At 46.7% G+C, this 16,874-nt stretch overlaps 1 protein-coding gene across 14 annotated transcripts in view; it reads right to left on the reverse strand.

Annotated features, from left to right (window-relative positions):
- LOC117978822 (eukaryotic translation initiation factor 3 subunit C-like) overlaps window positions 1-16,874 on the reverse strand; it is a 40,258-nt gene that overhangs the window by 21,004 nt on the left and 2,380 nt on the right. For all 14 annotated transcript variants that reach the window (XR_010110201.1, XR_010110199.1, XR_010110198.1 and 11 more), the window contains exons 4-16: window positions 16,573-16,762; window positions 16,225-16,350; window positions 15,981-16,035; window positions 15,743-15,852; window positions 15,237-15,364; window positions 8,914-9,073; window positions 8,686-8,789; window positions 7,784-7,925; window positions 7,464-7,589; window positions 7,235-7,328; window positions 5,440-5,630; window positions 4,990-5,214; window positions 43-406 (exon numbers count right to left, since the gene is read on the reverse strand). Coding sequence is in view for 2 of the 14 variants with exons in the window: in XM_063597406.1 (XP_063453476.1) it covers window positions 43-406; window positions 4,990-5,214; window positions 5,440-5,630; window positions 7,235-7,328; window positions 7,464-7,589; window positions 7,784-7,925; window positions 8,686-8,789; window positions 8,914-9,073; window positions 15,237-15,364; window positions 15,743-15,852; window positions 15,981-16,035; window positions 16,225-16,350; window positions 16,573-16,762 (2,015 nt within the window). In the remaining 12 variants the exon portion in view is untranslated. The remainder of the gene's footprint in view (window positions 1-42; window positions 407-4,989; window positions 5,215-5,439; window positions 5,631-7,234; window positions 7,329-7,463; window positions 7,590-7,783; window positions 7,926-8,685; window positions 8,790-8,913; window positions 9,074-15,236; window positions 15,365-15,742; window positions 15,853-15,980; window positions 16,036-16,224; window positions 16,351-16,572; window positions 16,763-16,874) is intronic.

Here is a 16,874-nt window from a genome sequence, read left to right on the forward strand (position 1 = left end):
GGGAGCGAGGCAGCCTGCTGAACCCTGGAGCTCCACACTCACCCAGCAGGGGCTGTCGCTCGCCCACGCGCAGCTGGTGGTGGAACTGCTTGCTGATCATGCGTCGGCGGGCATCGCTCTCATGGGCGGCCATGTAGGGAATCTCCAGGAGCATGGCAGACACCAGGTAGACACACTCCAGCAGCTCCAGGTTGATGTGCAGGTGGAAGGGGACCTGACGGCGCCGCTCCACCTTCTCCTGCTCCTGGTTGCGCTCCTGCAGGCTGCGCAGCAGCAGGCCCTGGCCCAGAAGCTCCTTGGCTCGGCCACTCGACTGGATGTCCAGCAGGGCGTTGTGTGCGTCCTTGGTCAGGCCTTGGCGGAAGGCACAGATGCCCAGCTGCACCACGGTGCGGTTGTAAAGGATCTGGGGGCAAAGGGTCATAATGCACTCAGAGATGACAGCTGCAAGACAAGTCTTCATTTATTCCATAACTAAGCCGGGTGCAGTGGCTCACACCTGTAATCCCAGCACTTTGGGAGGCTAAGGTGGGAGGATCACTTGAGCCCAGGGGTTCAAGATGGGCCTGAGAAACATGGAGATACCCCATCGCTAAAGATAAAAAACAAAAACAAAACTAAACAAATCTACTTCAAGTGCCTACTATGTGCTGAGCACTAGGCTGGGGAGGGAGAGCAAAATAGACAAGTCCCCAGTCTGCATGGAGCTTATGTCTAGGGGTGGGGTGTGGTGGGCAAGAGAGCTGCACTACGAGGATGGTGACTCATGCTGAGAAGAAAAATAAAGCAGAGGACGGAGCCAGGAAGGCAGTCTGTGCAGTGGTGGAGGCTCAAATGTTCATATAACTACAGAAGGCCTCATTGGGAAAGAATGTTTGAATAAAGACCTAAAGAGAGAGCAAGTCATGCAGGCATCTGGGGAAAGAATATCCTATAAAAAGGAAAAATAAACGCAGTGATCCTGTGGAAGAACCGGGCCAGGCATATTCAAGAAACAAGGGGCGTGACACAGCTAGGGCTGGGAAAAGATGCCACCACAAGCTGGGGGATGGGCGAGCACCAGCCATTTATGAGTTTTTTTTTTTTTTTTTTGGAGACGGAGTCTCACTCTGTCACCCAGGCTGGAGTGCAGCGGTGTGATCTTGGCTCATTGCAAGCTCCGCCTCCCGGGATCACGCCATTCTCCTGCCTCAGCCTCTCCGAGTAGCTGGGACTACAGGCGCCCGCCACCACGCGCGGCTAATTTTTTGTACTTTTAGTAGAGACAGGGTTTCACCGTGTTAGCCAGGATGGTCTCGATCTCTTGACCTCGTGATCCACCCGCCTCGGCCTCCCGAAGTGCTGGGATTACAAGTGTGAGCCGCCGTGCCTGGCCTTGTTATGAGTTTTAAGACAAGAAACCATGGGAAGGTTTTGAGCAAACAGGTAATATGATCTGACATAACTGAACAGGGTTAATCTGTATTATGAACAGAACAAAGGGACTGAAGGGACACAAAGGCAGATGATGGTGGCTGAGAGCAGAGGGTACAAGCAGAAGTGACAGAAGTGTTCTCATCATGGACTGTGAACAGGAATGGCTGGGGAATCAGATACAGTATATGAGGGAAAAGTTCGAATCAAGAATGACTCCAAGGTTTCTGGTCTAAGCAACTGGGAAGAGGGACTTGGCACTAATTAAGACAGGGGAGACGGTAAGTGGTACAAATCTTGGGGGGAAAAGGCTAAGTGTAGTCATAACAACAAAAATGTGGAGATCAATACCAGTCATAAGCTTACATGCAAAAAGCCTTAATAATGTTAGCGACAGAATCCAGCAATATATAATATAAAAGAGACAATATACATGACCAAACTGGATATACTTCAGGAATAAAAGGTTGGTATAAAAATGTAATGAACTCGGCTGGGCGTGGTGGCTCATGCCTGTAATCCCAGCACTTTGGGAGGCCGAGGTGGGTGGATCGTGGGGTCAGGAGTTCAAGAGCAGCCTGCCCAACATGGTGAAACCCCGTCTCTACTAAGAATACAAAAGTTAGCCGGGTAGTGGTGATGTGCACCTGTAATCCCAGCTACTCGAGAGGCTGAGGCAGGAGAATTGCTTGAGCCTGGGAGGCAGAGATTGCAGTGAGCCGAGATCGCGCCACTGCACTCCAGCTTGGGTGACAGAGTGACACCCTTTTTCAAAAAACAAAAAACACACAATAATGAACTCATAGTTATTCATTATATGAATAGAATGAAGGAGAAGTAACCGGGTATTTCTTTTCTTTTTGAGACAGTCTTGCTCTGTTGCCCAGGCTAGAGTGCAGTGGCGTGATCGTGGCTCCTGCAGCCTCGACCTCCTGAGCTCAAGCAATCCTCCTACCTCAGCCTCCTGCGTAGGTGGGACTACAGGCGTGCACCACTATGCCTGACTAGTTTCTGTATTTTTTGTAGAGACAGGGTTTTGCTATGTTGCACAGCAATGAAGATAGTATGGGACTTGCATAAGGACAGACAAAAAGGTAAATGAATGGGACAGAGGGAATGACCTGAAAAACACCTACTCTTATAGGTAATGTGGTTTTTCATATTGTTTTCCACAAAGACACCAAAGCAATACAATAGGGGAAAGGAAGTCTTTTCTACAAATGATGCTAGAACAACTAGGTATCCATATGGAGGAAAAAGAAACCCTGATCCCAACCTCACCAGATGCAAAAATCAAACCAAGACCAACTATAAGACTAAATGTAAAAGCTAACACCCATAGCAACTTACAAAAAAAAAAAAAAGAGAGAAATTTAAAAAGTCTTCATGAATTTCAGTTAGGCAAAGGTTTTTTAGACAGGATCCAGAAAATAATTACTATAAAAGAAAAAACTGGGCCGGGCGCAGTGGCTCATGCCTGTAATCCCTGCACTTTGGGAGGGTGAGGCGGGCGGATCATGAGGTCAAGAGATCGAGACCATCCTGGCCAACACGGATACTAAAAAATAAAAAAAATTAGCTGGGCATGGTGGTGGGCGCCTGTAGTCCCAGCTACTCGGGAGGCTGAGGCAGGAGAATTGCCTGAACCTGGGAAGCAGAGGTTGTAGTGAGTCGTCAAGATCGCGCCACTGCACTCCAGCCTGCCGACAGAGCGAGACTCCGTCTCCAAAAAAAAAAAAAAAAAAAAAATTCTGACACAGGACTAGCTATCCAGGATAGATAAGGCACTCCTACAACTCAATAAAGTGAACAATCCAATTGTTTTAAATGGGCAAGAACTGACTAGATATTTATTATTTCATGAAAGATAAATGGCCAATAAATATAAAAAAGTAAAAAAGTAGCCAATATCAATAGTCACCAGGGAAATGCAAACTAACACCACAATGAGATACCATTAGACAACCAACTAAAATTTAAAAGACCTTTGAGTGGCCGGTTGCGGTGGCTCACGCCTGTAATCCCAGCACTTTGGGAGGCTGAGGTGGGTGGGTCACCTGAGGTTCAAGACCAGCCTGGCCAACACAGTGAAATCTTGTCTCTATTAAATATACAAAAATTAGCCTGGTGTGGTGGCACATGCCTATAATCCCAGCTACATGGGATGGTGAGGGAGGAGAATGGCTTGAACCTGGGAGATGGAGGTTGTAGTGAGCCAAGATTGCACCACTGCACTCCAGCCTGGGCAACAGAGTGAGACTCTGTCTCAAAACACACACACACACACACCCTAAAAGATACACACCCCCTAAAAGATACACACACACACAACCCTAAAAGATACACACACACCCCCTAAAAGAGACACACACACACACACACACACACACACACCCCTAAAAGATCTTTGAGACCAGCCTGGGCAACATAGTGAGACCCTGTCTCTACAAAAAATAAAAAACTAGCCAGGCATGGTGGCACATGCCTGTAGTCCCAGCTGTGGTGGCACATGCCTGTAGTCCCAGCTACTATGGAGGCTGAGGTGGGAGGATCACTTGAACCTGGGAATTTGAGGCTACTGCGGGCCATGATCATGCCACTACACTCAGTCTAGGTGACAGTGCAAGACCCTGCCTCAAAAAACAAAAATAAAAAAAAGTTTAAAAGACCAATACCACCGCCGGCATGATGGCTCACTCCTGTAATCTCAGCACTTTGGGAGGCTGAGGCAGGCAGATCACTTGAGGTCAGGAGTTTGAGACCAGCCTGGCCAACATGGTGAAACCCTATCTCTACTAAATTACAAAAATTAGTCAGAAGTGGTGGCGGGCACCTGTAATCCCAGCTACTCGGGAGGCTGAGGTAGAATCGCTTGATCCTGGGAGGTGGCAGTTGCAGTGAGCCAAGATTGCACCACTGCACTCCAGCCTTGGCGACAGAGCGAGACTCCCTCTCAAAAAAAGACCAACACCACCAAAAGTTGACAAGGAACTCCCAAACACTAGCAGGAGTGTAAAATGGTATAACCACTTTTGAGTTTCTTACAAGAATGTTCACAGCAGCTTCATACATTAGAGCCAAAAACTGGAAATAAACTGGGTGTCCGCCAAGAGGAAAACAGACACAGTGATATGTTCATACCATAGAATAAAAACACAAACAGGAGGGCTGTTTAAAAACCAGCATTACCCCCAGACAGGTTCACCAGGTGCTCTACACATAAACATTTCCTAGTTGCCTCAAATATACTTTTACGTGATCTACACTTCCAGACACAGCTTTTTTTTTTTTTGAACAGTCTTGCTCCATTACCCAGGCTGGAGTGCAGTGGCACAACCTCGGCTCACTGGAACCTCTGCCTCTTGGGCTCAAGCACTACCAAGCCTGGATAATTTTTTTTTTGACACGAAATTATGTGTTTACATGCAGGAGGACTGCAGGATGCTGGCAACTGGGAAAGACCAAGTGTCTACTTAAATTTGCACCGGCCAGACAGGTGGCTGTTCTGGTTAAGCCAGTTTGCCAAGAGGCCAGGGGCCTGGCAACTCCTTCACCTCCAAGGCCTCCCCATCCTACCTGCACTGGCGGGTCTGCATGCTGAATGTTGTCCTGCAAGTGGCTCATGAGCATGAGGTCGCGGGCCTGGTACCAGCGGGAGTGCAGAGCATGGTGGTAGATGTGGCAGAGGATGGCGCATGTGCGGATCCGGTCTGTGCGGTCCTTGGCGTAGATGTACTTGCACAGTCTCTCCATCAACACAGCCGAGTCCTCGCCCTCATTTTCTGCCTGGTCTTGCTCAGACTGGGGAGGAAGGGAGGTTATTTGCAAAGGAGATCCAGCTTTAAAAGGCACAGGCTCTAGCAACTAAAGATGAGACTCTATCCAGTCTCATTCTAATACCTCAGTTTCCCTCCCTGCTCCACCTGCGGAAGTCTAGAGAGTAACAGATTTGCTGTCAAGTCCTGACAGAAGTGGAGGACAGGTGGACACACCCATTCCCCTCTGCCATGACTGCCACGTGCTCACCTTTGAGGAGCCCTCAGGCGGGGTCAGCTGCCGCTGATGGGCCTTGTAATCAAACTTGTAGCAGGTGTGCAGGATGCGCAGCAGGTAGATGCGGCAGACCTCCTCGGTAGTGCCCTTCTCCTCCAGGTAGCGCTGCACACGCTCGATGATGGCACACACCTGGGCCTCATCCTTCAAGTGCTCCACGTACTCTGGCAGGGAGAGCACCCACCCTTGTCTCAGCTGGGCAGCCAGGCTTTCCCATCTGTCCCCACTCATTCCAATCAACCCGTCCCTCTTCTGCACCCGTCAGAAAAGTCTAGTCAGTGTGCCCCAGAAAGGCCATCTCCCACTCCCAGGACCCAGAACCTTCCAGTCCCACAGCTTAGGGAAAAAATCCCAACTGCCAACCTCTGCCAATAAGGGTCTGCCAGGCCTGGCCCTTGCCTGGTCTCCCACGATTCTCCCTCTGGCTTCCTGTGCTGGAGTCCCACTGGCCTTTTTACTCCTGGAACATCAAGCTCGCTCTCTGCTCCTCCTGTCAGGCGCTGTCTTCAGCTGATTCTTCCCCTAACTCCTCCTCATTGGATCTCACCTCAGGTGGTCCCTACTTAAGGGTGCTTTCTCCAGCTGTTAGCTACAGCAGCCACCCCTCCAGCCACTTCTTACCACAGGGCCCTAGTTTAACTCTGAACTTTATATCATCTAGGATTATTATTATTATTTTTTGAGATGGAGTTTCACTCTTTCGCCCAGGCTGGAGTGCAGTGGTGTGATCTCAGCTCATTGCAACCTCTGGCCCGCTGGGCTCAAGGGATTCTCCTGCCTCAGCCTCCCACATAGCTGGGATTTACAGGCACCTGCCACCATGCCTGGCTAATTTTTGTATTTGAGTAGAGCCAGGGTTTTGCCACGTTGGCCAGGCTGGTCTCAAACTCCTGACCTCACGTGATTCACCCACCTCGGCCTCCCAAAGTGCTAGGATTACAGGCGTGAGCCACTGCACCTGGCCCAGAATTATCTTAATATCATACTATTTTTTTTTTTTTTTTTTTTTGAGATGGAGTCTTGCTCTGTCACCCAGGCTCGAGTGCAGGGGTGTGATCTTGGCTCACTGCAAGTTCCGCCTCCTGGGTTCATGCCATTCTCCTGCCTCAGCCTCCCGAGTAGCTGGGACTATAGGCGCCCAGCACCACGCCTAATTTTGTGTGTGTGTGTGTGTGTGTATTTTTAGTAGAGATGGGGTTTCACCGTGTTAGCCAGGATGGTCTCGATCTCCTGACCTCGGGATCCGCCTGCTTCGGCCTCCCAAAGAGCTGGAATTACAGACGTGAGCCACCACGCCCGGCCATATCTTACTACTATTATTTTTCAAACTGCCTTTCTCCATCCAGCACCAAAGGTAAGCTTTTGGCTGCCTTGTTAATCACTACACCCTTGACTTGATGGGCACATTCACACTTTTACTGAGTAAACTATGCTGCACTTTCACACCCCAATGCCTCTCATCCAAGCTAAACAAGAGAAGTGAATAGATGCCTTACCCCAAAGGTTCTCAAAGTATAGCCCTGAGACCAGCAACCTGGGAGCAGGCTAGAGGTGCAGGTTCTCAGGCCCCACTCAGACCTATGGAATCAGAAATGATAGGACTGGGAGCCAGCATCTCATCAGGCCCTTCCGTGTGAACGCTAGGTAGGTAAGTTGAAAGGCTGGCTTTTCAAGCACTCTGACTTAGTATAATCCTCACAAAGCTCTAAACCTAGTAATATTCCCCACAATTTTCCTCTCAGCAAAGCCCACGCTTGCTCAGGCTCACCTTGGGAGTGAGGGTCAGTATTTTGCATTATTTTGGTAAATTCTTCATCCATTCGTTCCACCAGAGTTAGGATGCAGCCACGGACACGCAGTGGCTGAAAAGGAAGGCGAAGGAGGAGTCAACAAATTAGCCCAGATCTCAGTCTCAAACCTCAACCCTCGGGTCCCACTGAGCCTTCCCAAAGCATAAAATACACACCTCCAGTTATCCTGCCAACTCCTCCCTTTACCTGGTCAGCGTTGTGCAGGTTCTCACTCTCTTCCAGAATATTCTCTCCAACAAAAATGTTGGGATTTGCAAACAGGATATCCATCAGCTCATTGATGCAGTCCAGGCACTTCCCCCACATCTCTGGCTGCCAAGATTTCAGGCCACATCAGAGTCAGAGGTGTGAAGGCAGAGTAAGCGGATGCCTCCCCCTTCAGCAGGAATCATGGGGCCTTCCACCACCAAGACTGCCTCCATAGCCCCTGAGTCTTAAGATGCTAGGTACCTTCTTCCCCCAACCCACCAGCGATGCCCTGAGATGAGCCTCTTCACTGCTCTCACCTTCATGTAGGTTGCCAGGTTGGGGTTGTAGTCATAGAGAGAGGCAATGATATTGAACTTGATCTTGACAATGACGCCCTCTCCCAGGTTGTTTTCCGCTGCAATCTGAACCAGCAGTTGCAGCAGCTCAATCTGGGCAGCATTAGAGGGCCAGAGAGCTGGGTGAGGCTTTGGAGACAAATCACAAAGTCTCTCCCAGCATGCCCTCTTCAGATAACACGCCCTCCTCATCACCCATATCCCTGCTTCTCCTTTATAAATTCCAAACAGAAGCAACAATAATCCCAACCATCCTGGAATGCTGTGAAATGCTTCACACCTACCACCATCCTCTGTTACCTAATAACTAAAGAAGGTAAACACTCTTACTTTTTTAATCTTAAAAAAAAAAAGCCACGTGTGGTAGCTCATGCCTGTAATCCCAGCACTTTGGGAGGCTGAGGCAGGCGGATCACTTGAAGTCAGGAGTTCGAGACATGGTGAAACCCCATCTCTACTAAAAGTACAAAATCAGCCAGGGATGGTGGCGGGTTCCTGTAATCCCAGCTACTCAGGAGGCTGAGGCAGGAGAATCAGTTGAACCCAGAAGGCAAAAAGGTTGCAGTGAGCCGAGATTGTGCCAGTGCACTCCAGCCTGGGCAACAACGAGACTCCATCTCAAACAAAAAAAAAAAAAAAAAGAGGAGAACATTATCTCATTGTATAGATGGGAAAACAGACCCAAAACGTTAAGTGATTGGTTTTAAGTCACAAGAAGAGTAAACAGCAGATAATGGACGGGGATGCCCCAAGCATACAATTCCCTCTACTACAGCCACACACAGACCCTCCCAACAATCCCTTCCCCCAACCTCCACCCTCTGCCACCCTGCAATCCCACTGCCCAGGCCCACGAATCTTACCGATCAGTTCCCTTCTTGCCTCGTGCCTGTAGGATCTCATTCAGTTTCTTGATAACAACAGCATGGGTGATCTCAGTTCCCTTGGCAAACATTTTTGGCTTCTCCTGTATCAGTACATATCCTGTCATGTGCATGCCAGCGGGAAACTGTCCTTACCTTTTCCCCACAAGGGGACCTTTATGTCCTCCCAAACTGTTCCCCAATTCATTTTACCTCTGAAACCCTCACCTTAACCAACGGCACTCCGCCCCGGACCCTTTCCCACTCCCCGCCTTCATTGTCCTCCTCCTCCTCATCCAGGCGCTTGGATTTCCTGTCGTGCTTCTTCTTAGCTTTGTCCTCCCGTTTCTTCTCGGCTGCCTTCTTGTCCTCATCTGTGGTGGGTGCCCTGCCGACAGACATGGGAGAAGATGACAGATCAGCCCCTCCCCACCTCTAAGGCTTCTTCCTCCCATCAACTTCCTCTTTTCCTCCAGCAGCTCCTGGGTCCAAGTTATGCTCTACAACAATGACCTAGAGGGCATAGTGAACCATAACCATAGCCATCCCTAATAAGACAGAGTACTAACCAGGCCACTGTAGACATATTAATAGAAACAACCTGTCAGCTAGGCATGGTAGATCACTTGACGTCAGGAATCCAAGACCAGCCTGGGCCACATGGTGGAACCCCATCTCTACTAAAAGTACAAAAATTAGCCAGGCATGGTGGTGCACGCCTGTAGTCCCAGCTACTTAGGAGGCTGAGGCACGAGAATCACTTGAACTTGGGAGGCAGAGAAGGCTGCAGTGAGCCACAATCATGCCACTGCACTTAAGCCGGGGTGACAGAGCAACTCAGTCTCCAAAAAAACAAAACAAAATAAAACAAAAGAAAAAAAAACCAACCTGTCATTTTGCTCCAAAGCTAACATCTACAGTTTTCCAAAGAATCCACAAACAACTTATTTTCTTTGATACCAGCTGCTTTCTCCAGACTGACCAACTAATCAATGAATCAGTTCCCCCAAATATATAAAAACATTTTTTTCTTTTTTACTATTCCTAAACTGTTTTATCCCTTTCTCTCCTCTCTTGACAACCGATTAATCTAAATTCTGAATTTTAAAAAAATGTTCATTACAAAAAAGGTCCCCACAAAACAGAAAAAGATCACCAGCTACCTTGAAATGGTCTTAGGCTACTGGATGTTGCCTGAAACCATCTCCAGACTTGAGTATGTATTTATGTAACAAAATACAAACCAAATGGCAAAGACAAATTACTTCAAACTTTGCACAGATACTGAAGAATAAATCTTTCCAGAAAGACTCAACATTTTTGAAAACTCATATGTAATTACCATAATCTACCATTTGAACATTTATAAATAAATTTCATTTTCACTGCTTAAAAGGTTTGAATATGTTTTTGGAATAGTCTATAAGTTTACCAGTTAAATTAAGTCTTCCCTTGCCAGAAGACCAATGCCATAACTCTCAACAGAAGTGTATGGACTGGCCAAGCACGGTGGCTCAAGCCTGTAATCCCAGCACTTTGGGAGGCCGAGGTGGGCGTATTGCTTGAGCCCAGGAGTTTGAGACCAGTCTGGGTGACAAGGTAAAAAGCCCGTCTCTATTAAAAACAACAACAACAACAACAACAACAACAAAAGCTTATGGATCTTTCCCCCGTACCACTGCAAGACTCTAATGATGACTCACTTTATAGGTAAAATCCTTTGCAAATATGCAAAGCATGTTCATTAAACTAAAACCTCTTGGTCCAAACCATCTGTATAGCTCTGAGATCAGAAGAACTAAAGCTATTTTTAAAAATGAATGCTTCAAAAGAACTTAAACTTCCTTGGCTAAAGTATTACTTCTAGCACTAAAGATAGTATGATACACACCTCAAAAGGGAAATGTACTATTGCATGAAATTCTAACGGAAAGACCTAAGACTTGGCTTGACCTCTCCTATGACAGATTATACTCTGGTATATTCATATCTTGTTAGAAATTATCAGATAACAAATGTTTATATCCTCAGCTATATAATCAACAGATAAAAGCAACATTTCTAAACGAGTATTACCTCTACTTAATACATAGTTAAGAGACTAAAAACTCATTATTGAGAGACACCAACGGAAGTCAGGCCTAACTACACTGCAGAGGACCACACCATTTTCCCGTGCCTTCCCAACCACAACTACTGATGGAAAGCCCTAGATGTATACCCTTGCTTAGGATCCCAACTCGGACATTCAGTCTCACTAGAGATCCTGGGGTTCACTTAAAAAACAAAAACAAAAACAAAAAAACGCCTCCAGAATCAGGTAACTCTTAGAAGTAGACAGCAGCTCTGTAAGAGTTCACAGGTCGCTGGGCGCAGTGGCTCACGCCTGTAATCCCAGCACTTTGGGAAGCCGAGGCAGGCAATCACGAGATAAGGAGATCGAGACCATCCTGGCTAACATGGTGAAACCCCGTCTCTACTAAAAATACAAAAAATTAGCCAGGCGTGGTGGCACGTACCTGTAATCCCAGCTACTTGGGAGGCTGAGGAGAACTGCTTGAACCAGGGAGGCGGAGGTTGCAGTGAGCTGAGATTGCACCACTGCACTCCAGCCTGGGCAACAGAGCAAGACTCCATCTAAAAAAAAAAAAAAGAAAAAAAGAAAAAGAGTTCACAGGTCAATCATGACATCAGGTATAGATGAACTTCCCCCAATACCTTCAGATCACCATAAGACAACAGATGGCCTTATCCCACATCAAAGAGGCTGAAGCTCATGAGAATAAACCCACTCCTTTACAAGCTTGTTTTGACCAAAAGATGAAGGCTGAGAAATGCTGATGACGGAAAGGGTATATTTAGACTGGCTGAATCTGGAGTTGCTGAAAACCCTTACTGGCAGTGGGCCTATCGTGTTTTCTAGAGCATCCACCAACCCTGGGTGGCATACTCAAGGACAGTTAGTATCAGAGTTTACACAGAAAAACGGGCAAACAGAATCCACTGTTCTGTGGTTTTGCCCTCTCTCCTTGTTCCTCTTTCTCCTATATAAATCCTGCTTTTGCTCGGTTGGAAATTAATCTGAAAATGTCTCCCTTGTTATACAAGTGAAATAGTGTCTGTGAATTATTCTTCTACACTACAAAGCCACAAACTCTCAATGTCAAAAAGATTCTGACACTTGAAATTCTAACTTTATTTTCTCAAGGGTTTTCCTCAGAACATTGATTCAACTAATTTTAGATTTTTCTGATTAGGTATACAAGTTAGTTTACAGGTTAACAAAAAAAATGTGGCTGGGTGCGGTGGTTCATGCCTGTAATTCCAGCACTTTGGGAGGCTGAGGTGGGCAGATCACGAGGTCAGGAGATCGAGACCATCCTGGCTAACACAGTGAAACCCCGTCTCTACTAAAAATACAAAAAAATTTAGCTGGGCATGGTGGATAAACAGAAAGTATAAGATATCATAAAATGGTAAGAATAAATACATTGATAACCACAACAGGCTGGGCGCAGTGGCTCACGCCTGTAATCCCAGCACTTTAGGAGGCCCAGGCAGAAGGGTTACTCGAGCCCAGGAGTTCGAGACCATCCTGGGCAACAGGGCAAGACCCCATCTTGATAAAAACTAATTATGTAGACACATATATAAATAACCATCATATATATGTAAATAACTATAATAAACGTAAATGAACTAAATTGCCAGAGAAGCAGAGATCAAGTTCTGGCGGTCATTGCACAATGTGAACGTACTAAATGCCACTGATTTGTATACCTGAAAATGGTTAAAATGGGAAATGTTATGTATCACAATAAAAGAAAAAAAAAGCAGAGATTTTATGAGATTAAAAAAAAACAAACCAAAAACCTAGCTGTGCTTAAGAGACACTCTTTTTTTTTTTTTTTTTTTTCCTGAGACGGAGTCTTGCTCTGTTGCCCAGAGCTGAAGTGCAATGGCGCGATCTCGGCACACTGCAACCTCCGCCTCTCGGGTTCAAGCAATTCTCCTGCCTTAGCCTCATGAGTAGCTGGGACTACAGGCGCAGGCCACCACACCGGGCTAATTTTTTTGTATTTTCAGTAGAGATGGGGTTTCACCATGTTGGCCAGGCTGGTCTCGAACTCCTGACCTTGTGATTTGCCTGCCTCCGCCTCCCAAAGTGCTGGGATTACAGGCGTGAGCCACCACGCCCAGCCAAAAAACACTCTTAATCATACAGCATGGCAGAGTTAAAAATAAAAGGACAGGAAACGTCCTTTTCATAAACATCCTTTATCAGGTAGAGGGAAGCTCCCTTCTATTCCTAGCTTCAGTCTTTTATCATGAAAGAATATTAGGATTTTTTTCAAATGCTTTTTTTTGCATCTGCTGAGATGACTCTACGGCTTTTGTCTGTTATTCTATTGATATAGTATATTAGTTGATTTTCATATTAAAACATCCTTCTATTATTGGGATAAATCCTACTTGGTTATTAAATTTTTTTTAAAAACTTTTTTGGGAGATGAGCCCACCCATCCTCCATCCCCCTACAGGCAAGGAGAGGGTGCTCCCATATAATCCTTATTGTATGTTGCTGTGTTTGGTTTTCTACTATGTTGTTAAGAACTTTTGAGTCTGTATTTATAAAAGTATAGCTTTATAGTCTTACAGTTTTTTTGGTTTTGTTTCGTTTTCTGAGACAGAGTCTTGCTCTGTCGCCCAGGCTGGAGTGCAGTGGCACGATCTCGGCTCACTGCAACCTCTGCCTCCCAGTTCAAGCGATTCTCCTGCCTCAGCTTTCCGAGTAGCTGGGACTACAGGCGCCGGCCACCATGTCTGGCTAATTTTTTGTATTTTTAGTAGAGACTGGGTTTCACTGTGTTAGCCAGGATGGTCTCGATCTCCTGACTTCGTGATCCGCCCGCCTCGGCCTCCCAAAGTGCTGGGATTACAGGCGTAAGCCACCGTGCCCAGCCTTGATGTCTTAAGTTTAATTTTAGGCCCCATTTGCTCCCTCAGACAGGAGCCTTTGTGTAACACACATGTGCAGTGCACATCACACACCAGAGTCCACACAATGGGAGACTTCAATACACAATTATTCAAAGACAAAAACACAAAGTACAGTAGATATAAAAGACCTGAACCAATAGTAACGCTGATAGTTCTGTAAGATGTCAACAGGTTAAAAAAACGAGTTTCATGATCAAGCAAGTTTTTGAGATGGTTAATAAAACAAAGTTAGGTATATTTATTCTCATGGAACTTTCCAGAGGTGGTTGTAAACCCTCCAAGAAGGGGTGTGATAGACAACGTGGCCCAGACCTTGACCAGTGTTCCCTGAAGCACTGGACAAAAAAGGCCTTCTCAACAAAATGCCCACCAAGTAAGTTGTTCAGCCTCTCTAGACCTCTAGAGGGCTGGAAACTCACTACCTCCCTAAAGCAGCACGACCACAACTTTTAAACACAGGAAAGCAACCTCGAGAGCAATAATCTTCCCATTAAAGGGGTACTATTTGTCTGGGTGCAGTGGCTCACGCCTATAACCCCAGCACTTTGGGAGGCTGAGGCGGGAGGATCGCTTAAGCCCAGGAGTTCAAGATCAGCATGGGTAACATGGTGAAATCTTGTCTGTATTAAAAACACAAGAATTAGCCGGATGTACTGGAGTGTACCTGTAGTCCCAGCTACCCAGGAGCCTGAGGTGGGAAGATCACCTGAGCCCAAGAGGTTGTGGTTACAGTGAGCCAAGATTGCATCACTACACTCCAGCCTGGGAAGAGCGAGACCCTGTCTCAAAAAAAGCACTTTTTATCTGTAGTTTGCGCAAACTGGCTAAGAAAAAATAAATAAAAGCGCTATTTTTAGTGAGCTTGAGATTTCACTCCCATGGGATACAAAAGAGCAGGTATCACTTTTATTTCAAAGGGAGAAACTAAGACTTAAGGTCAAGTAACTTATACAATGTCGTACAGCTCATAAAGGCTGGGAGACAGAATCCACACTGGGATCCTCCCCTATTCTGACTGTCCCAGTAAAGGTCATGAACAACACTTGCGGCAGTCTGTAGGCTGTATGTGTACTAAGAAGTTATCAGGAAGGGTAACACAGTAGCAACGCACACTGAGGGCTCACCACACGTCAGTCCTAGATGAACTACTTTCTTACATCACACCTCCCTGTATTCCTGCAGCTATTCTGGAAGGGAGGTTCCCTGCCTTATTTTACAGATGAGAAAACTGAAGATTAGACAGGCTAAGTAGTTTGTCCAATGTCACACAGGTATCGGGTGCCAAAGTGAGATTTGCACCCAATCCACACGCAGTGAGTAAGGCTGTGGGTAAATATTTGGACTCTGGAGCCTTCAATTCTCATCTTTAGGACACATTAGCTTCGTGACTTTAGCCAACTAATGTACTTGACTCTCTGATCCTACTGTAAAATGCTAATAGTTGGCTGCTCCAACCTAAAAGGACTCCATGGAAGAATCAATAACCTTCCAGACAATTAGGAGCTTTCCACCAGTTCCAGTGTAACCCTAGGTCCCACTACTTTCCTTACTTTTTAAGAAATCTTGAGGCCAGCGCGGTTTGTTTCCCTTCTTCCTCCTCTGAGTCGGAATCGGAAGATGTGGAACCTGTGTCCCAGTCTTCATCATCTTCGGAATCTTCTGAGTCCTCATCTTCATCCTTAGAGGGAAGAAAAGAGGATCAGCAAGAAGATAGGGAGATCGACTGGTGTCTCCTCCTTACTAACGCATGTTCGAGATTTATTTTCATGAGTAGAACAAGAGCAGCTACTCATGGAATCAAGATACCAAGGGCTGGGACTCACCATCAAGTCCCAGAGTGATGCTGCAATTTGGCCGCAGGAACACACACAGCTTCCCCCGGCAGAGCTGGGCCCAGATCCCTGTTTGCCCACTGCTCTGATGTAAGAGGAAGCTTGTTCTCAACTCCACTAAATTCCACCCCTCCCAACCCTAGGGGTTTGAGTCTTGTCTTTCTCCCCCAGGGACTCAGGAACTACCTCTGGCAGGAAATCATCCATCTAACCCTGGCTCTTACATCCATCTTTTTGAGGAACTTGCGACTCTCCCCAGAAGGAGCTTCTGATTTCTTCTTCAAGAAAGTTGCAGCACTGACTCCGTCCTCATCCTCATCCTCATCTGAAGAGCCTAGTGGTAATGGAGGGAGAAAAAGATCCTGAATGTTGAAAAGCCAGACTGGAGGGCAGCCAAGAAACCAGGCCAAGGGCAGCACTAACTCTGGACTTCCTATTTGCAACAAAGGTTCTTTTGCTCACCTTCTGAATCCTCCTCATTTTTCTCAGCATCTTCATCCGCAGACTGCTCGGGGTTCTGGACAGAGAGGGAAGTGAGAGAACAATCATGGATGCTCTCCAGCCATCAGCCCACCCCACCCCTCCACCCCAGACAGTTCTGTCATCTTCCTGCTCCAGTCACACCTCCCACTAGCAATTCCATCTTTGGGCCTCAGTCACGGGGTCACTGTTCCCAGTTCGGTAAGTGTGCCTCTAGCCTCCCCACCTGCTTGTAGCTTGGGATATGGGACTCGAAATCACGGTTGTATTTTCGGATCTTCTGACGCAAGGTGCTCAGAGCCTTGGCATTGTTCTTGTTCATCTTCTTCTTCCCTTCCTTATCTTCCCAAAGCTAAAGGGAAGAAGAGGAAAGAAACAGAGAACAGTGATTTGAAACTAAGTAACATTTCCTAAACTCCAGGCTTCTTCTCCACTTTTGAGTCTTGCTATTGGAACACCGCTGGTACTACTTATGAACTACATCTGTTAGCTTATTTTTAAAAGATCCCATACATCCCACCACTAAAAGTACAAAACCATGAATAAGTGGTGGTAATAAATATAGGCATCACACCTCATTAAGATAGTCCTCTAGGTCAGCCAGGATGCGGATATAGAACCGGGGGACACCTTCTTTGTCCACAATGCTTTTGGCCTTCCCATATGCTTTTCCCAGGAGCTCAAACTCTTCCAGGCACTTGGTGACATCACGAATCTTCATGGCATTACGGATGGTCCGGATAAGGTTGGTCAGCTCCTCAAACCTGGGTTGGGAGCCCGATACCACATTGAACGTGCCCACCGAGGGAAAACTCACCACTGCTCCCAGAGACTCCTATCACCCAGCCTCCCCACAGCTTCATTGCTCCCAGAGAC

This window comes from Pan paniscus, chromosome 18 (genome assembly GCF_029289425.2).
Source record: "Pan paniscus chromosome 18, NHGRI_mPanPan1-v2.0_pri, whole genome shotgun sequence".
Lineage (NCBI taxonomy): Eukaryota > Metazoa > Chordata > Mammalia > Primates > Hominidae > Pan > Pan paniscus.